Here is a 20,506-nt window from a genome sequence, read left to right on the forward strand (position 1 = left end):
TATCTCCCAGGGGAGAGGAACTGGAGATAGGGTTCAGTCACCAATGGCCAATGATTTAATTTATATGCTATGTAATCAAGCCTCCATAAAATCCTAAAAGGACAGGGTTCAGAGAGCTTCTGGGATGGTGAACACAAGGAGATGGGGCAAGAGTGGTATGCCCAGAGAGCATGGAAGCTCCTTGCCCCTTCCCCATACCTTGCCTTACCATTTCTTCCATCTTGCTGTTCCTGAGTTATATTCTTTCATAATAAACTGGTAATCTAGTCTGTAAAATGTCTGAGTTCTGTGAGCTGCTCTAGCAGATTAATCAAGGAAGTCGGAACATCCAATCTATAGCTGGATTTGTATTTGGTATCTGAAGTTTGGAGGGAGGAGGAGTCTTCTGGGGTCGAACCCTTAACCTGTGGGATCACATAATATTTCCAAGTAGTGTCAGAACTGAAAGAATTCCTTGGTGGTATGGGGATCACACACACACTGGAATTGGTGCCAGAACCAAGGAGGTGCACGTCAATAACTCAATGCTGCTGCAAGTTGTTTGCTTAGGCTGTCAGTGTACTAACTTTAAGAAAAAGTTCTACTTTCTGGGAACCTCTCAGACACTACTACAATTAATTGATCCTAGTGGGTTAACAGGTTGGTTATTGTGCTGACTTTTAGATACAATTCTTACCAGTTTCTCTTATTTCCTTGGAGACCTGTCCCACCTTTTCTCTTAGAAATCTCACACAGAATTTCTGCTTTTGCTTGTTTTATGACCTAGCTTAGAGGTGTTTTTTGTATGGCTGTGAGGCAAGGATAGTTTTTATAGCTCTAAGTAATTGGAACAAAAGTCGAAAGAATACTACCTTGTGATATGTGGAAATTTTACAAAATTTAAGTTTCATTGTCCATAAAGTTTTATTGGAACATAACCCATGGTTTATGGCTTCTTTTTCATCACAGAGCTGATCCGAGCTGTTGAGACAGAAATGGTATAGCCCACAAAGCTTAAACTATTTACTAGATAAACCTTTACAGAAAAAATTTTGCTGACTCCTGACCCAGCTAATTGTTTGCACGTGGTGCTGTCCTTTTCCTTTTCCCTGTGAGAGATCATACTTAGATAATACTTGCACAAATACAGCTTTTGCTGAATTTCAAAATCCTCCTATCTGGTTTCTCACTGAGATGAAAGCGTTCTTCTACTTTGAATCTATCATTAGAGAGACCAAATTTTTTTGGATCTCTCAGCTGAATTAGGAATATCTAATCAAGTCTGGAACATTATGTTCCCCATATTAACTATCCTTTTCCATCCTATTTTTAGATGCTCAAAATAGGAATATATACCAATTGTAAGACAGGAAAACGCTTGTAACTGATCAATTTTTATTTATTTAGCGTAGCTCTGTAGTTTCAAACAAGGAGTTCAGCTATATTAATTTGTGGTGTTGTAGCTTAAACTTTGTCATGTTATCTGCTTTACAAAGGAGAACTAGACCAAAGTGCTATATTCAAAGCAATCCTCTCAAGTACTAGCAGCCAGAAATCACTTTCTTGTGTGTTAGATATTTTTAAAACAGACAAAATACTACTTTGGGTTCTTCCCAAAGCTAAAAGTGAGGGCTGTATAGGTCAAGAACAATCACCTGCTTTAGAGTTATAATGTCCATAAGACTGTTTGGAATAGTTAATGTCACCTATGCTTCACTGGAATGGGTTGAGTGCCTTGGTAGGATCATCTATAAATTCTCAAGCCAGGACACTTTTAAGAGTGAAAGGGGAGGGGCGCCTGGGTGGCTCAGGTCATGATCCCAGGGTCCTGGGATCGAGCCCCGCATCGGGCTCCCTGCTCCGCGGGAAGCCTGCTTCTCCCTCTCCCACTCCCCCTGCTTGTGTTCCCTCTCTCGCTGTGTCTCTCTCTGTCAAATAAATAAATAAAATCTTTAAAAAAAAAAAAAAAAGAAAGAAAGAGTGAAAGGGGCACTAACTTCCTGAACCCCAGGACAAAGGCATAAATAGGAACTGTCCTGATTCAACCATGATGAAAGGTCCCTCTAACTTTAGGAAGAGGCAAGCCTCTGCTCTGTTTTAATATGCCACCTGTAATTCATGGGTCATAAAGGGAGAAGTAGCAATGATGTTAGCTTAGATAAAAATCTGTCAAACTCTCAGATTCCTTCTGAATGTAAACATGAAGTGGCACAACTATTTCAGTAACTAGGTTTTTTTCCTCCGTAATTTACAAGCACAAATGATCATTTACTTTGGTCATAATGAGGCTATGATCTATTAAAACTTCTACCCAAATAATGTAGATTAAAGACTTCTTATTTATATACTTTAAAAATTGACCACATATGTACAACAGATTATTAAGAGTCAAGTAGAAAAATAAGGTCAAAAACAAACTTTATTTATATAGGGATAATAAGGATATTAATAACTGAAATATTGAATAAGCTTTGGATTGACTAGAAGTCCATGATTCACAAAGACTATTTTATGGAAGCAGTATAAAACTACATTTGGTTATTTTCTCAGTTCTCTGGTATTCTTCAAGCTTGCAAGGATTCAGAACACTTTAATGATAGCTTGTTGAACGGCAATAAAATGAATGATGTCCTTAGAAGTCAGTCTCTCACAAAAAAGACGTTATATCCAAGTTCTATCAAAGCCCCAGCCAGTAAGGCCCATAAAGGAATGAAAACATAGGACAGATTCATGGTAGTAAACTGTTCCAGTTTAGCACAGAGTGCAAGGCAGAAGGCTAATTTAAGTAACATTGCAATGAGGTACCAGGCTTTTTTTTTAATATTGTGTGATCCATGTCGAGGGTCAAAGCCAGACTTACATCGCCCAGCCATTTTCACAATCAGCATAACAAGAAGGATAGTATCAAATATCCAGACTGGAATAAATATGAGGAACCAGTTCCAAGGTGCCTTCTCATCCAGTTTCAACACCAACATGATCAAGAAGAGTAATGTGAAAAGCCAGGTGAGTAGTACTCTCTGAGCCAAGGACATTCTCATTTAAACAGTTTAAAGAGGCTGTTGCAGAGTCGAAAAAAGGGAAATATACCCTAAGAGAAGGAAAAAAAGTCAGGATTGTTTTGATACCAGAAAAAAAAAAATCACTTCCATTCCTGGTGAACAAAGCTTGTTCTTCCCCACTCACAGATTTCCTAATTTTGAAAACATTCTATTCTTCCTTTCAAACCCTGTAAAATTTGTAGACATCTTTGACAACATTACATTCATCATTCCTTATAGGCCATGACAAAATACAATAAAACTTTTAGTATATCATCTGGGCGTAAGCTCTATTCAAAATGTCTCAAGAATAGTCTGTTCCTTTTCATTGCTGTCACTCAAGTCCAGGTACTCATGACTTTATTCCTGTACCTCAGGGATATTCTTAAATTCTTTTTGTACATCTGTACATCTATAAATTTTCATTCAATTTCAAGATGTACTAAGAAAAAGCATTCAAAAAGTAGTGAAAAAGGAAGTGCTTATCAGGTCAAGGGAGGAGAGTTTTAATAAGGAGGGAATGGTTAACAAAAATTCAGATATTAAATAGAATTAAGAGTGTGAGGAGATCTTTGGGCTAAATAATACAAAATATATTGGTAATACTGGATTTTCACACAGCTTAGTCTGTGGGTCTTTTTAAATTAAATTTTCTCACTGCAATTCTTATAAATACCTATTAGTCTGAATTTTTCTTTTTAATACTACTCATTATATATTTTTTGGTTTGTGGTATAAATCCTGATTTTTTGCTACTTGCTATCCAATAATCAAGACCACTTAAACTTTTGACATTTTGTTATTATTAGATGCTAAATTATTCAATAATTTAGGCTCTTTCTCTCTCTCTCTCTCTCCCTTTTTTTAAAGAATGTGGGGCTTGAACTTAGGCCTCTGAGATCAAGAGTTGCATGATCTACCAACTGAGCCAGCCAGGCAACGGAAAGTTATTTCTTACATCCCTAAAATATAAGATCTGTCTATAGATCTGTCCTACTGACCTATATTTCTGTTTTGCACTAGTACTATATGACTGTGATTAGGTATGTTCTAGGATATACTCTAATATCTGAAAGGACTAGTGCCTACTACTCATGGATTTCTTTTCCAGAATATTTTGCCCTTTCATTTTTTTTTCACTGCTAAAACCATTAATTCTTAAAAACTTGGAAGTTTGATTGGGACACATTAATCTATAATACATAGGTATAAGCATTTATTTAGTCTTCACATACAGGTTGATAGTATGTTCTATACTTGTTCAAGCTTTTTATAACAACCTTGTGACCATTTGGAAAAAGGGTAAGTAGAATGGAAATCAGAAGCCAGACTGCAGCAGTTGGGTGAGGAGTTAGCAAAATGTAAACAGTTGACAACACTTTATTTCTCTGAAACATTTGAAGAAGAGAAGATGAAAGACAAGACATATAATGAGATTGAGAAAGGGTCAGGAAGAAATTTTTCAGTAAAGGAAGAATCTAAATATGATTATAAACTGAGGGAAATAGGCCACAAAGGAGAGAGAGACGGAGAGAGGATACCTGATGGAAAGAGGTAAACATCAGAAGGTGGTGGGGTAGCAAAAGCATGAGGGGTAGGAGTAAAAATGCAGGAAGAAATAAGAAACAAGGAAAAAGTGAAGAAACTGGCTAGATGAATAAAATGCCCTAGACTAGCATGTTTAATTAATTATATTTTAAAACTAACTTTGAGGGGCGCCTCGGTGGCTTAGTTGGTTGGGCATCTGCCTTTGGCTGGGGTCATGATCTCGCAGGGTCCTGGGATCAAGCCCCACATCAAGCTCTCTGCTCAGTGGGAGGTCTGCTTCTCCCTCTTCCCTCCCCCGCTCGTTCTCGCTCTCAAATAAATAATCTTAAAAAAAATAAAACTAATTTTGATATTGTTTGCTACACCTCTACTACTTTAAAGAGTGGGTGGCTATCATGGGGCAAGAGTGCGTATCTGTTTTACTATAATAGTGACTTACGGATCTCCTAAATCCCCTTTCCCCTGACACCCATCTGCTAGCACTTGTTTACTTAGCTGGCAGATCGGATGCTTCATACTGCAGTATGAAAAGCAGATGCTTTTGCTCCCAGGAGGGCATTTTCTCCAGGTCGCCTTTCCTGACCAAAGGCTGCCATGGTGGGATATGGGGCTGAATTTGGAAGAAGAGGTGCAAAGAGTGTGAACTGATTATTAACTACAAATGGATTTCATGCTGGAAATCAAGTTTGCTCAAACCTGATCTCCAATCTATCTGACCATTTTTTGTGAACGTTTAAAAAGTTTATGATAATACACTTGCTTATTTTTTTAAAATGTTTTACTCATTTATTTGACAGAGTGAGAGAGGGAACACAAGCAGGGCGAGTGGGAGAGGGAGAAGCAGGCCTCCCACTGAGCAGGAAGCCTGATGAGGGGCTCGATCCCAGGACCCTGGGACCATGACCTGAGCCGAAGGCAGACGCTTAAGGACTGAGCCACCCAGGCGCCCCAATACACTTGTTTAAACACAACTTTTCCATCAGCCATTGGGTAAGTCAGGGTTCAAATTTTTGCATATAGGACTGAGTAAGCAACTGGTCATAGAAACGGTTGCTGCACTCAACACAGGTACTTCAGGGACGGAGATGGAAGGATGATAGAAAGAGCACAGTCCTGTGGCTTCGAGTTTTATAATGTGGGATGCAACAAAGTTCTGTACGCACTTACACTAAAATGCCCTCAACTGGGAAGCACTATGCCGATATTTAAATGAGGTCTGAAGTATTCTAGATGCAGGGCGTTACAACGCCAATTTTACTTGTTCATAAATCTTCATTAATTGAAGTAATTTATTTCCTACTACTGGCCGTCTTTTGTCTCAACAGAGGGGGCTGCATGCCCCAAAACAAAAATTTGCTCTAGTAAAGTCCTATTTGAGGTGACTACTTCTGGTACCAGGAAGATAGTTAAGTATTAGTTCATATGCTTTCTCATCCATTGTCAAAATCTTCTGCATTGTCCCAAGATGGAAATCGAAAGGGCTCTGCCCACAATTCCAGCATCTAGCAGTTGTGTGTGCACTCATTAATGTGCCCACGGTGCGGTCTACACAACCCCCATTTCCTTCCCTGGCTACTGCCAGCACTCTTCCAAATGAACTCACCCCATCCCAAAGACAGTTTTGCTTAGGAGCCCACAACACAATTCCTCTAAATAACGAGTCGCTTTCGAAAGGCGCCCGCTTCAACAGCCTTGTCGAACTTAACCCTCCTTCAGAGGAACAGCGTTCTGCTCACAACTTACATGATTTGGGGGCCTACTTGTCCCTAGAACTTCAGGACGTTCCTAAACTATCCTCGCCCTCAGTCTTCCAACACCTACGCTTCGCCCTAATTCGGACTATTCCCATTCTGCGCTTTGGGCCCAGCACATTTTGGGAGCTGAACGCGGTTTCTTGCACACGATCCAAAACGCACGCAGAAGCCTGGTGCCAAGCAGGTGTCTGTACGTTTGGCAGGAAGCGTAAAGGGGTGGGAGGCAGCGACAAACCCCCTGAGGCATCGGGAAGCCGGCTCCGGGGCACCGGGTGGGCAAACGCACCTCGGGAGAATGCCGGCCCATTGGAGCCGGGACTCACCTGGCAGCGCCGCTGGCCGGAGAGCGGGGAGGGGCGCGAAGATCAGAAAACTCGCCAGTTTGGATCCTTGGCCTTTTCCACGCTTTCTCCTCCATTAAATCCAGAACCCGTCACATGATAATCAAGAAAAAGATCTCAGTTCCGCCTCCCCAAACCACCGCGGTGGTGGCTCTGTGTTCTACCTCAGGGCCACACCCACATCCGGGGCAGGTTCCCACCGCCCCTGGGTCTACCCTCTCTACCTATAGGTAGAGAGGATGCCAATCTAGTTTCAGAGGCCCTTTTCCCTGTGGTAATTGGACCATTTGGCCACCAGTGCGAACCAACCGACCTTTTCTTACGTTCGGGTTTGTCAAAAAGGCTGCTCTACGAGAAGCCACTAGGCCCGCCTCCCTACCGCTACGGGCTAGGAGGAAAGTCAGTCTAAGCACAGCCTGGAGTATCCGTGGTCCCATTGGGCCCACAGACGCCAATCAGACCAGCCAACGCTCGGCTCCGCCCCCGAGGGGCGCCCCGCCCCTTCTCTCGCCCTCCCCGCCCGCGCGCGGAGACTGCCCGCTCCGGCGCAAAATCCTGCGGGAGAGGGGGTGGGGCGACAGCTCTGGAGGCAGCGCTCCCGCCGGCAGCCTCGTTGTGACTCCTCCGGCTCCCGCAGCGGCGGCGGCGCTCGCCTCGGAGTCTCCCGCGCGCACCCCAGCCGCCTCCTAGCGGCGCGGCGCCCGCTCCTACGGTAAGAGCCGGCATCACCTCCGTGCTTGGGCGGGCCGTGTGGAGGTCGTTGGGTTCTGACAGAATCCTGGGGATGGAGCAGGACGAGGGACGAAAGCGGAGGGCAGGATGGAGGTGCGGGCTCCGGGGCCAACGCATCGCCCTACGCCGCCGGTGACTTCCCCGGCAGCCGCTGGCACCTGCGTGCCGGGGGCAACCGCGGTCCCCTCCCATCATTTGACCGGTGGCAGAGGCTCAGCCTCCCTCCTCCCGAGCCCGTGCCGTCCTCGAGCCTAAATGGTGACGGGCCGAAGCTCGGCGCCGCCTCCCGCCCCTCCGCCCCCTCTCGCGGCCCCTCTCCCCCGCTTCCTTCCCCTGGCGCGGTGCTGGGGGCGCGCCGGGTCCTGGAGGGCGTGCAGGGGCATCGGGTGGCGGAGCCCGGGCGGGCGGGGGAGGCCAGCTAGCCGCCGGAGGAGTGGGCTCGGGCGGAGGGGGCGACTGTGCGCACGCAGGACGCAGGCTGGAGGGAGGGTCTTTGCCCTGCACCCACTGAGCAGGCAACAGTTTAGTTCTGATTCCAGCACTGCGGAGCGGGTGCTGAAATTCTCTCGGGGGCCTTAAGGGCTGTTTTCCCCTCTGGAAACAATACTGCAGTCCATCGGCTTGCTTTACCTTTTCTTATTTTATCTGCCTGATATTGACAGCCAGTATTTTGGTATTGTTCCTTCGAGTCATGACTTCTAAACTCAACCTCCTTCTATAACTTTGGAGATCATTCTGTCACTGATCCATCACTCTTTATTTTTAGCCTGACCAAAAAAAAAAAAAAAACGAACTGCTTTATATCATCATGTACAGCCTGGGAAGTACAGAATCTGGAATAATATATTAATCTAAGTATTTATATACCAAGTAGTTTTTAAATTCGTGAATTATTAAATATTTTGTAATTTATACTTGCTGTCTTTGTTTATGGTATATCCTGCCTACTTTGAGGTTATTTTGTTAATTGTGTGCTTTGATTTTAGTTTTTGGTTAGCTTGAGCCAACTAGATATTTTAGGATTTTTCTTTCTTTATCCCCCTAAGACTTTGGGCATAGCCACTTTATTTGCTCTTGTTATTAGAGATCATGTATGTTTAAAAAAATTTTTGTTTCCTCCCCAGCTGGATTTTTTCATAGCATTTTAAAGTTGGAAGGGAGCATTCTGAGAATTTGGAAACTATGCACTTTAGCCTAAAGAGCTGTAAAATAGCATAACAATTTGAAATCCTAACTTCTTGGAGTAAACATTGCTAAGTTTAAGAGAAGGAAATGTTCAGTTGTAGTGGCTCAGCCTCCAGATTCCAGAGGAAAGCAATCTAGAGGTCTGAGGAGAATGAGCCATGCCTGAGACCAGACACAAGGTGGTTCCAGGAAAATTTCTGGCTGGGGAAATAGCCTGTCTCCCATGCAGGTTAGTTGTGTGCATGCATCAAATAGTATTAAGTTAGGTGTTAGTCAGGTAGAAAGTGTCTTTTCTGACTTTTACCACTTTCTGATAGGCCATGAAAACATAGTAAGAGAAAAAAGTATAATGGGGGCACTCTTGTATAGTCAAACCTCCCAGAGTAAACTCTTTTTTGAGTCCAAACTGGCAGTGGACAGTTGGCCCTAAAAATCAAGTAGGTGGTCTGAGCAATTTTTATTTTTTTATTCTATTATTATTTTTTAAATGTTTATTTGTTTGGTTTAAGTAAGCTCTACATCCAGTGTGGGGCTTGAACTCACAACCCTGAGATCAAGAATCACATGCTCTACTGACTGAGCCAGCCAGGCATCCTGGCCTGAGCAATTTTATTTTATTTTACTTTTTTTGGCCTGAACAATTTTTAAACCTATGAACCTTTTTGCCAGCCCATTTAATAAAATTTTAAGGAATTTGTAATTAAAAAGGCTACACTAGACTAAGCCAAAGACAATTTAGGGTGGCATGTAGAAAAAATGAGGGTCGAAAAATAGTTGGATTGCTTCTATACTGTCTTGTTTAATCTTTATAATGCTGTGAGGCATGTACTGTGATTACTGTTCTGTTTTATAGATGAGTTAACCAAAACTTCGGTTAACTCATTTGTTCAAGATTTCTCACCTCATAAGTTGGTGGAGGTGGGATTCAAATCCAGGCAATCTGATTACAAAGCCTAAATTCCAAGCCAGTATGTTTTACCACCACAGTGGCTTCGTAGAGACCTGGTACAAAGGAGAGACTAATCAGTGAAAACTAATGCTGCAAAGTCATAAACTGAGTAAGAATATTGTACATATTCAGTAACACTTTGAGTCACTGTATAGTAGGCATTGTTGAGTATTGTTGGGGATGTAAGGATGGAGTCACCTGTCCTGTCGTTAGTGGGGGAGAGAAATAAACAAATAATCATAATACAATACAGTGTATACCATAGAAGAGTGCCATAGAGTTTGTGATTTAATAGAAGAGAATTCAGTTGAAGTTTAGGCATACCAGCATTTGAATTCCTGTTTGGCTTTGTGACCTTTAACATGATAGTAAACCTTTTTCAGCTTCAGTTTTCTTATCTGTTAAGTGAGATGAATTACTTCAAAGCGGAGTATTAAGCATTAAACAGAATATGTAGAGTACTGGCACACTGCTAAGCCCTGAATAAAGAAGACTGAATAATATTCAGAGGCGGAGTGGAGAAGGGGTTGGAGGTGTGGCTACCACTGGAGCCTTCAAGGGTAAGTAGTAGTTTTCATGGTTGGGGAAGGAGGGCATCCTACACAGATAGAACAGGAGGCGGGGTCACAGAACAGGAATGTGGATTGTTGAGGGAATGGCAAGTAATGGTAGCTTTGTATAAAAAGTATTTGTGAAGGCCAAAATTTAAATGGTAATTGTGTATAAATGTGGCTAGGCAAGGTGAGTACTACCCAATTTTGATTAAAATTATAGGAAATCCTCAACGGTTTGGGAATTGTTACATTTTTATTTAATATTTACCGTTTAAGACTTTTTTTCCCCAGTGACAATTAAAACTTCTTTTCCAAACGTGTCCAGCTAAGCACTTTCATTATTTCATTGCAGTAGTTCATTCTGAGCTATAAAGGAAGACTTACACCACCACTAGAGGCATTTGCACATAATTTGTGGAATGTATTTTGGGATTACTTTAAAAAGAAGAATCTTAAAGTGACTGTTGCTTCCCTTAACCCTTTTACCGAGTATGTAGCCACATAGGGCCACTATTGCAAACTACCCTTTGTATATATGCTGACTGCCTTTTCTGAATCCAAATTTGAGATGTAACGGTGAGACAGAATGTTTCAAATTGGGGCTGTTCTTAAAAAAATCTGAGAAAAAGTCCCATGTGTAAATCTTCCCTTCAGGTTAGCACAGACCCATGAATACTTCCACTGGATTTATAAAGGTAGATTTATATGTAATGTATGTATGTACATGTATGACATGTAAATTCATGACCAGAATTATCTAAGTTGAAAATATTAAATGCCATTTAGGAAAGCTGCTTTTGTATTCCAACTTGTTATTCTCATACAAATTGCTAAAATGACACAAAGATCAGATTTCACATGAGAAAAACGGACTGCTTCCTAGACCAGGTAGTTTTAGAGTACTAGGAAAGAAAATATGCTGGACTTCATTCTGAGTGGTGAACAGGAACTGGGCAGGAAATGGCTGTGGCTGAACCACTACCTGATAATAATCATAACATGATTGAATTTGACATTTAATGAGAGGAAGTAAAGGAGAGAAAAAGTGCACTGTATGCAGCTTTCCAGTTTCAGAAACAGTAGGGGGAAAGGACTGTTAAAAGTGTTTCTACAAAAAAAAAAAAAGTGTTTCTATAGAAGTTTTGAAGGTATGTAGTAGGCACTGATATTTGTTGCATAAATGAAAGCACCTTAGTAAAACATTCCATAAAAGGTCTGTTACAGATAGCAAAAAACTAAAGTTGTGTGGCACGAATTTTGGTGCTCTGCAGACCTACGTTCAAGTCTCAGTTCTACAGTCCATCAGTTGTGTGACTTTGGGCTCATTATGTAATCTTTTCGAGGTTCAGTTTTATTTAATCATAAAATGGAGATACTGTGCAAGATTTTGAGAATTAAATTAGCTAATGTACGTAAAGTACTTGACACATTGTCTGGCTTATAAGACATGTTCAAAAAACAGTTGTTGCTGTTATTTGACTAAGTTGAATAGGTGTAATTTTTATTTTATTTATTCATTCATTCATTTATTCATTTATTTTAAAGGGTGGGGTGCAGAGAGGGAGAGGCAGAGAGAGAATCTTAAGCAGGCGCCACACTGGCTGTGGATCTTGAGACAGGGCTCAATCTCACAACCCTGAGATCGTGACCTGAGCGGAAATCCAGAGTCGGAGGCTTAACTGACTGAGCCACCCAGGTGCCCTGAACAGATGTGTTTTTTTTTAAAAAAATACAATTCTCAAACAGAGTAAGGAGAGCCAGAAAATGGCAAACAAACAAATAAAACCTTAAGAGGAGACGATAGGGTGTTACACAGGCAATAGGCACAGTTGAATTAAAAAAACAAGTCATTGCAGCCACATACAAAACAAGGGAAAAGATAGGGAAAGGGCGTCATATTCTCAATTTTTTTTTCCTGAAGAAAGTACGTCAGACTCATTAAACCAGATAAAGTAAATAAGATTTTGCTATTCTAAATGGCAATAAAAAGAATACTGAAATTGGGTCTCTTGTACTGTGAGTTTACTATATACACGGAAAGGGACTTTTTTCCTCAAATCCCTTAGCCACATTCTTATCTCTGAAATTCTTCCAACAGATAAAAGCCATTAATTTTACAGTCATAGAGAAGGCTTTAATTGCAAGTAATCTTGGGAGATAGAGCCGGTTAATTTAACTACATATATTTCCCAAGTATTGATTCCATATATCTCATTGCCTACTATATATCTTTTGGGCAGTGAATGTCTAAATGTATTATATGTTGGAAAATAAACATATCTTCTTGTTCCCAGATCTGTTTCTCCTCTGTATTCCCAATCCTAATGAATAGTTCTTCTGTTGTTCAAGCCAGGAATCATGGAGCATCCTTACTCTTTCACTGTCTGTACCTTTCATATCCAGTCAATAACTTCATCTGGTCTTTCTCTTTACTGGTCTTTCTCTTTACTAGCTATCCATCTTTTAACCATGCCCTGTCCCAACACCCACCCCTCATTGCCACTGACTTATTTTAGGTACTCATCATTTTTCCCCCAGATTATTTAGTCTCCTTGGTTTTAATTTAGCCTCATATTAATCAGTTCTTCACACAACTTCCTTCTAGAATGATGTTGCTGAATACTAATAAGTCCTATTAAAATTATATTCTTAATGCCAGCACATGATGATAATTAATAAATATTAGATCCGTCCATGTATCTTAAACTTAAGATAGTACTAAGTGACTTATATACCTATACCTAGAGTTTTCTTTGTGAGAAAGGTTTTATTTATTTATTTTTTTAAAGATTTTATTTATTTATTTGACAGAGAGAGACACAGTAAGAGAGGAACACAAGCAGGGGGAGTGGGAGAGAGAGAAGCAAGCTTCCCACCAAGGAGGAAGCCTGATGCGGGACTCGATCCCAGGACCCTGGGATTATGACCTGAGCCGAAGGCAGACGCTTAACGACTGAGCCACCCGGCACCCCGTAGGAAAGGTTTTAACAACTACTTTATTTTCATCAATAGAGGACTACTTAGTTTATTTATTTGTATTTGAATGAACATCAATAGTTTGTATCTTTTTTTAAAGATTTATTTATTAGAGAGAGAGAGCATGAGTAGGGGTGGGGGGGCAGAGGGAGAGGGGAGAGAGTCTTAAGCAGACCATGCTGAGCACAGAGCTGGACTCGGGACTCCATCTCACGACCCTGAGATCATGACCTGAGCTGAAACCAAGAATTGGATGCTTAATGGGCTGCTCCATCCAGGTGCAGCAATAGGTTATTTCAAAGAGTTTGTCTGTTTTATCTAAGTTGTTAAATTGGCATAAAATTGTTCATAATATTCTCTTATTATATTTTTAATGTTATAAGATCTATGGCTATGTCCCCTCTCTCGTTCCTGATTGTTAATTTGTGTATTTTTTCATTTTTTTTCCTTTTCAGTTTGGCTAGAGATTTGTCTGTTTTATTGATTTTCAAAGGAGCAGCTTTTGGTTTTCTTTATTGATTTTTTGTTCTCAATTTCACTGATTTCTATTCTTTATTATTTTCTTTCTGTTCTTCACTTTGCATTTTATTTGCTTGTATCTTAAAAACTTAGCTCATTAATTTATTGTCTTCTGATATAAATGTTTAATGCTGTAAAATTTCCCTCTAAATAGTGCTTTGGCTACATCCCGTGAATTTTGATACGTTGTATTTTCATTTTTGTTCAGTTCAGAAATCCTTGCTGATTTTATTTGTGATTCCTTCTTTGACCCCATTGGTTACAAATGAGTATGCACATGGGATTTTTTAGGTATTGATTTCTGATTTAATTTCATTGTGCTCAGAGAACATACATTGTAAGATTTGAATCATTTTAAATTTATTGAGACTGTTTTATGGCCCAGAATATGGTCTGTCTTGGTAAATGATTCATGTGCACGTGAAAAGAAAGTTGGGTGGAGTGGTTTAAACGTCAGATCAACTTGATTGATAGAATTGCTCAAGTTTTCTCTATCCTTACTGATTTTATGTCTACTTGTTCTAGCAGTTTTTGAGAGAAGGGTATTGAAATCTCTGAATATCATTTTGGACTTGCCAGTTTCTGCTTATACTTTCATCAGTTTGGCTTTGTATATTTTGAAGTTCTCTTACTAGATGTATGCATATTTAGGATTGTTGTGATTTCTTGATGAATTGGATCCCTTTATCATTGTGAAATGGCTCTCTTTATTTCTGGTAGTATGCTTTGCTCTGAAATCTACTTTGACAATATTGCCTCTCTAGCTTTCTTTTGATTGGTATTAGCATGGTGCATATTTTTCCATCATTTTACTTTTATCCATTTGTGTGTATTTGAAGTAGTTTCTGGTAGATGGCATATAGTTCAGTCTTCGTTTTTTAATCCAGTTTTCTAATTCTTGCTTTTTAGTTTAGACCACTTATATTTAATGTGATTATTGATATTGTTGGGTTTAAATCTGTTATCTTGTGATTTGTGTTTTATTTGTCCCATCTGTTTTGTTTTTGCTCTTTGCCTTCTACTTTGTATTATTTGAGTATTTTTTATGACTCTCCTTTATATCTTTTTTTTTTTTTTTTTTTTTTTTTTGCTTTTTATCATCTATAGGTTTTTGTTTTGGTTTGTTTTTTGGGTTTATTGTTTGTTTGTTTATATATATCTAACTTATCACAGTCTGTTTTTGGGTAAAATACCACTTCACATATTATATAACAACCTTAAAACACTATAGTTCTATTTCTCCTTTTCATTCTTGTGTTGTTGTCATACATTTTAGTTGTACATATGTTTAAATCCCACAATATGGTTTTAGTTTTTTAGCTTTAAATGGTCAGTTCTCTTAAGTGGATTTAAAAATGATATTTAGGAAAGCACTCTTATTTTTACCCACATTTGTCCCATTTTCAAGGCTCTTCTTTCCTTTGAAATTCCTTTTCCATCTGGTATCATTTTCCTTCTGCCTATGATTACCTTTAGCATTTATTGTAAGTTGAACTACTGCTGAGAATTTTTTCAGCTTTTATATGTCTGAACCCCCCCCCCTTTTTTTTTGTACTTCAGTTTTCAAATGTATTTTTACTGGGTATAGAATTCTAGATGGACAGTTTTTTTCTTTCAGGACTTTAATGATACGACTTTAATGATGCTCCGCTATTTTCTCATTTGCATTTTTCTGACATGAAATCTACTGTTATCTTTATTTCTTTATACTGAAAGTGTTTTTGGTCTCTGGCTACTTTTAGAATGATCTCTTTACCACTGGTTTAAAGCACTCTTTAAAGCTTTTATTTATTTATTTATTTGAGAGAGAGAGAGAAACAGCATGAGAAGGGATAGGGTCAGAGGGAGAAGCAGGCTCCCTGCTGAGCCGGGAGCCCGATGTGGGACTCGATCCCAGGACTCCGGGATCATGACCTGAGCCGAAGGCAGTCGCTTAACCAACTGAGCCACCCAGGCGCCCTAAAGCACTTTTATTATGATGTGCTTTGGTGTAGTTTTATGTTTCTTATGCTTAGGGTTAGTTGAGCTTCTTGGGTGTGTGGATTTGTCATTGTCATCAAATTTAGAAAAATTTTGGCCATTATTTCTTCAAATAGTTTTTCTCTCTTCCTTCACTCTCTCCTTTCATTCTGGTACTCCAGTTACACATACATTGACAAATAGATATTGTTCCACACCTAACTGATCCTGGGTTTTTTTGTTTTTTGGGTTTTTTTCTTCCCCTCCTTGTTTCAATTTGAATGTCTATTGCTATGTCTTCAAAATTACTAACATTTTCTTCTACTGATTTCTAATCTGCTGTTAATCTTATCCATTGTATTTTTCTCGTTAAACATTGTATTTTTCATCTCTAAAAGTTTGATTTGAATCTTGTTTATATCTTCCATGTCTTTCCTTAACAGTGGTCATGTTTTCTTCTTTTACTTTCTTAAATATATGGAGTCTATAATAGACGGGTTTTTTTTTTTTTTTTTAAATCATGGTTAAAAATACGTCACATAAAATTTACCATCTTAACCATTTTCACCCTTTTTACTTAACCAATTTGAGAGTTTTAAGTATATTCACATTGTTGTGAAACAACTGTCTGGAACTTTTTCATCTTTTTTAAAAAAAAATTTTTTAGATTTTATTTATTTATTTGACACAGAGAGAGAGAGAGAGCACACACAAGCAGGGGAAGTGGCAGGCAGAGGGAGAGGGAGAAGCTGGCTCCCTGTTGAGCAGGGAGCCCGATGCAGAGCTTGATCCCAGGACCCTGGGACCACAACCTGAGCCGAAGGCAGATGCTTAACTGACTGAGCCACCTAGGCGCCCCAGAACTTTTTCATCTTACAAATCTGAAATATCTCCTCTTTTCTTCTCCCCCCAGATCCAGGTACCTACTCTTCTACTTTCTGTCTCTATGAATTTGACTATACTAGGTACCTTATATAAATGGAATCATACAGTATTTGTCTTTTTGTGACTGATTTATTTCATTTAGCATAATGTCCTCAAGATTCATCCATGTTGTAGTTTATGACAGGATTTCCTTTAAGGCTGAATAATATCTTATTGTACGTATATACATCATTTTCTGTATCCAGTGATCCATTGGTAGATGTTTGGCTTACTTCTACCTCTTGGTTATTGTGGATAGTGCTGCTCTGAACATGGGTATGCAAATATCTTTTCAAGACCAAGCCTTCACTCCTTTTAGATATATATCCAGAAGTGGGATTGCTGGGTCATAAGGTAATTCTGTTTTTAATTTTTTGAGGAACCTCTATACTGTTTTCCATAGTGGTTGCACTATTTTACCATTCCACTAACAGTACAAAAGAGTTCCAGTTTTTCTACATCATTGCCAACAGTTGTTATTTTCAGTTTTGTTGATAGTAGCTATCTTAATGGGTGTGAAATGATATCTCATGGTTTTGATTTGTATTTCCCTGATGACTAGGGATGTTGAGCACCTTTCCATATGCTTGTTGGCATTTGTACATCATCTTTGGAGAAATGTCTATTCAGGTCTTTTGCCTGTGTTTTAATTGAGTGATTTTTTGTTGTTAAGAAGGAGTTCTTTATATATTCTGGTTATTAACTCCTTATCAGTTATATAATTTGCAAATATTTTCTTCCATTCTATATGCTTTTCACTCTGTTGATTGTAGCCTTTGATGCATAAAAGTTTTAAGTTCGATATAGTCCTATTTATATTTGCTGTTGTTGTCTGTACTTTTGGTGTCATATCCAAGAAATCATTGCCAAGTCCAAAATCCTGGAGTTTTGCCCCTTAGTTAATCTAGGAGTTTAATAGTTTTAGCTCTTTATTCATTTTTTGTTAATTTCTGTAACTAGAGAGTCACGTGCATTCTTTTGCACGTGACTCTCTAGTTCTCCCAGCATCAGTTGTCGAAGAGTGTATTCTTTTGCACTGAGTAGTCTTTGCATTCTTGTCAAAGATCATTTGACCATATATGTGAGGGTTTATTTCTGGACTCTGTTCTATTCCATTGGTCTTTTTGTCTGCCTTTATGTCAGTAGTACACTGTTTTGGTTAGTATAGCTTTGTAATATGTTTTGAAATAAATTGTGAGTCCTTCTACTTTCTTCCTCTTTTTCAAAATTATTTTGTCTATTTGGGGTCCCTTGAGATTCCGTATGAATTTCAGGATGGATTTTTTTTTTTTTAAGATTTTATTTATTTATTTGACAGAGACACAGCGAGAGAGGGAACACAAGCAGGGGGAGTGGGAGAGGGAGAAGCAGGCTTCCTGCTGAGCAGGGAGCCTGATGCAGGGCTCAATCCCAGGACGCTTGGGATCATGACCCGAGCCGAAAGCAGACACTTAATGACTGAGCCACCCAGGCGCCCCGGGATGGATTTTTTATTTTTGCAAAAAAATACTGTGGAATTTTGATAGAAATTGCACTGAATCTGTAGATCACTTTGGATAGTGTGGACTTCTTTAATAATACTAAGTCTTCCAATCCATGAACATAAGGTTGCTTTCCACTTACTTTTGCTTCCTTTAATTTTTTTCAGCAATGTTTTATATAAGACACCGGTTTTAATGTCCTTCCTTACTTATCCTATCACTTCTGTTATTCCTGGGTCCGTTTTTAGAACTGATTTTTCTCCTTATGATGGATTGTATTTTCCTTTTTCTTTGCATGCTTGCTAATTTTTGTTTGGATATCAGACATTGTGAATTTTGTTGTTTGGAGCTGCCTTTCCTTTGTATTATTTTTAATATTTTGAGATTTCTTCTGAGATATAGTTAAGTTACTTAGAAACAGTTTAATTTTCTAAGGCTTGTTTTTTAAGTTTCGTTAGGTGAGACCTGAGCATCCTTTAGTACAAGGCTAATTTGTTCCTAGTACAGGCACAATGCCCTTCTGGATATTCTAGCTATTGCCCATTGTTACAGGATTTCTTCACTCTGTGAACTCTTATCATCCCTAGGTGAACTTTGGTAATTGTTCTCCTTGCTCCTTTCTGGTGGTTCTATCCCTGGTTTCAGATAGTTTCCTTGCATACATGTGCTGATCAGTATTCAGCAGGAGACTCAGAGGAAATGTTCTACAGAATTCCAGAGCTTTCTTTGTGCTTTTTTCTCCTTCCTGGTACTTTGCCCTGGGAACTGTAGCTGCCTTGGTATCCCTGAACCCCCTTATCTGTCTTCTCAATTTGGGGAGTCTGTCTGGATCTGATTTTCCTATCTTAGTATTGTATCCCGGAAACTCTACCCTTGGGAAGTCATCCGGCTTACTTTTATTGCCTCTTTCAGAGATTGTGCTGCCTGTTGCCCAATGTCTGAAAACTTTTCACTATTGTGTCCATGTTTTTAGTATTTAAGATGGGGAGATTAATCTGGTCCCTGATACTCCATCATGGTTAGAAATGGAAGTCCCTGTATATTAAGTTTTAAAGTAAGTACATAAAGTACCATTTTTTTATTGTTTTAATTAAGTCCCATGATTTCAGAATGTATTAGCTTTGCATATCCAGAACCAAAATATACCGTATGTTTTGACTGGATGAATGTGTCTATGTTCATCCCCCTTACCGTTTCTATTTCGTTTAAAACAAATGTATGAAAGTATGATGAGTTAAAAGGTGAGCAACTAATTGCATTTTCTTCTTTTATAAACCCAGTTCTCATGACAAAAATTGTGTGAGTGTGGGGCGCCTGGGTGGCTCAGTCGTTAAGCGTCTGCCTTCGGCTCAGGTCACGATCCCAGGGTCCTGGGATCGAGTCCCACATCGGGCTCCCTGCTCGGCAGGAAGCCTGCTTCTCCCTCTCCCACTCCCCCTGCTTGTGTTCCTGCTCTCACTATCTCTCTCTCTGTCAAATAAATAAATAAAAATCTTTAAAAAAAAAAAAATTGTGTGAGTGTGAAAAACGTGACTAGATTATTACTAGGGGAAATTAATGAGAAGTGTTTATTTCTCTAAGAGTATAATTATTCAGTTTTTATCATCATTGGAAAATACTTGTAACAATGACTAAAAATGCTGCTATGATCCAGAGTTTTAGTTTATATTTTGAGCAATCATTTTAACTTAACCTTTGAAGTAATAGGTATTAAATACACTGTTAAAAATCTCTGGAGGAAATGGGCTTTAAGATATTAGAAGAGTGTATCTAAAAATCTGTCTCCTCATTGATCATAGGCAACTGAGTATGACCTTTTTCTTTTGATGGAGGTGGATTTGTAAATTTGTAAAATCAAAACATAGGGATAGTTCTCTTGTGCTTATCCTATTCTTTTCCATCACTGCAACCATACTAAATGAGAAAATAAGCTTGAGGACGGCTTTATGTATATTAAGTTGATAGTTTGTGTATAGAAAATTAACATGAAAAAGGAGGTATTTTAAAACTGAATTAAAGCTTATTATAGCTATTTCTTTTTTATTTTGACATAATTTCAAACTTTAAGGAAGTTATATAAGAAAAGTATAGGGGTGCCTGGGTAACTCCATTGGTTGAGCATCTGACTCTTGATTTAGGCTCAGGTCATGATATTGGAGTCCTGAGGTTGAGCCCTGCATCAGGCTCCACGCTCAGTGGGGAGTCTACTTGGGATTCTCTCTCTGCCTCTCCTTCTGTCCCTCCCCCTGTTCATGCTTTCTCTCTCTCTAAAATAAATGAAATCTTTAAAAAAGAATAGTATAAAGAATTTCTGTGTGCCCTTCAACCAAGATTAACTGTATATTAACATTTTCCTACATTTGCTTTATCCTTTTATCCATATGTGTACACACACACATACACGTATATGTATATATATATTATTTTTTTCCTGACTCATTTGAGTCATGATACTCCTTTACTTCCACATACCTCAGTTTTATTTCCTAAAAACAAGACGATTCACCAACATAAGCAAAGTGCAAGTGATCAAAAATCAGGAAATTAACATGGATACAATAACT

At 39.1% G+C, this 20,506-nt stretch overlaps 2 protein-coding genes across 5 annotated transcripts in view; one reads left to right on the forward strand and one right to left on the reverse strand.

Annotated features, from left to right (window-relative positions):
- Positions 1-2,380: 2,380 nt before the first annotated feature.
- On the reverse strand, positions 2,381-6,856 carry TMEM60 (transmembrane protein 60). The gene is made up of 2 exons (XM_035020442.1): positions 6,646-6,856; positions 2,381-3,070 (listed from the first exon to the last, which is right to left on the reverse strand). The coding sequence occupies exon 2, from the start codon at positions 3,018-3,020 to the stop codon at positions 2,619-2,621; it is 402 nt and encodes a 133-aa protein (XP_034876333.1). The 5' UTR covers positions 3,021-3,070; positions 6,646-6,856; the 3' UTR covers positions 2,381-2,618.
- A 362-nt stretch (positions 6,857-7,218) lies between these two features.
- PHTF2 (putative homeodomain transcription factor 2) overlaps positions 7,219-20,506 on the forward strand; it is a 114,245-nt gene continuing 100,957 nt past the window's right edge. For 3 of the 4 annotated variants that reach the window (XM_035020436.1, XM_035020441.1, XM_035020440.1), the window contains exon 1: positions 7,219-7,375. The gene's annotated coding sequence lies outside the window, so the exon portion shown is untranslated. Of the gene's footprint in view, positions 7,376-9,490; positions 10,090-20,506 lie in introns of those variants that run through there. The other variant, XM_035020438.1, reaches the window with a different exon arrangement.

The sequence above is a fragment of the Mirounga leonina genome, unplaced genomic scaffold, assembly GCF_011800145.1.
Source record: "Mirounga leonina isolate KUSES-001 unplaced genomic scaffold, KU_Mleo_1.0 Mir_174, whole genome shotgun sequence".
Lineage (NCBI taxonomy): Eukaryota > Metazoa > Chordata > Mammalia > Carnivora > Phocidae > Mirounga > Mirounga leonina.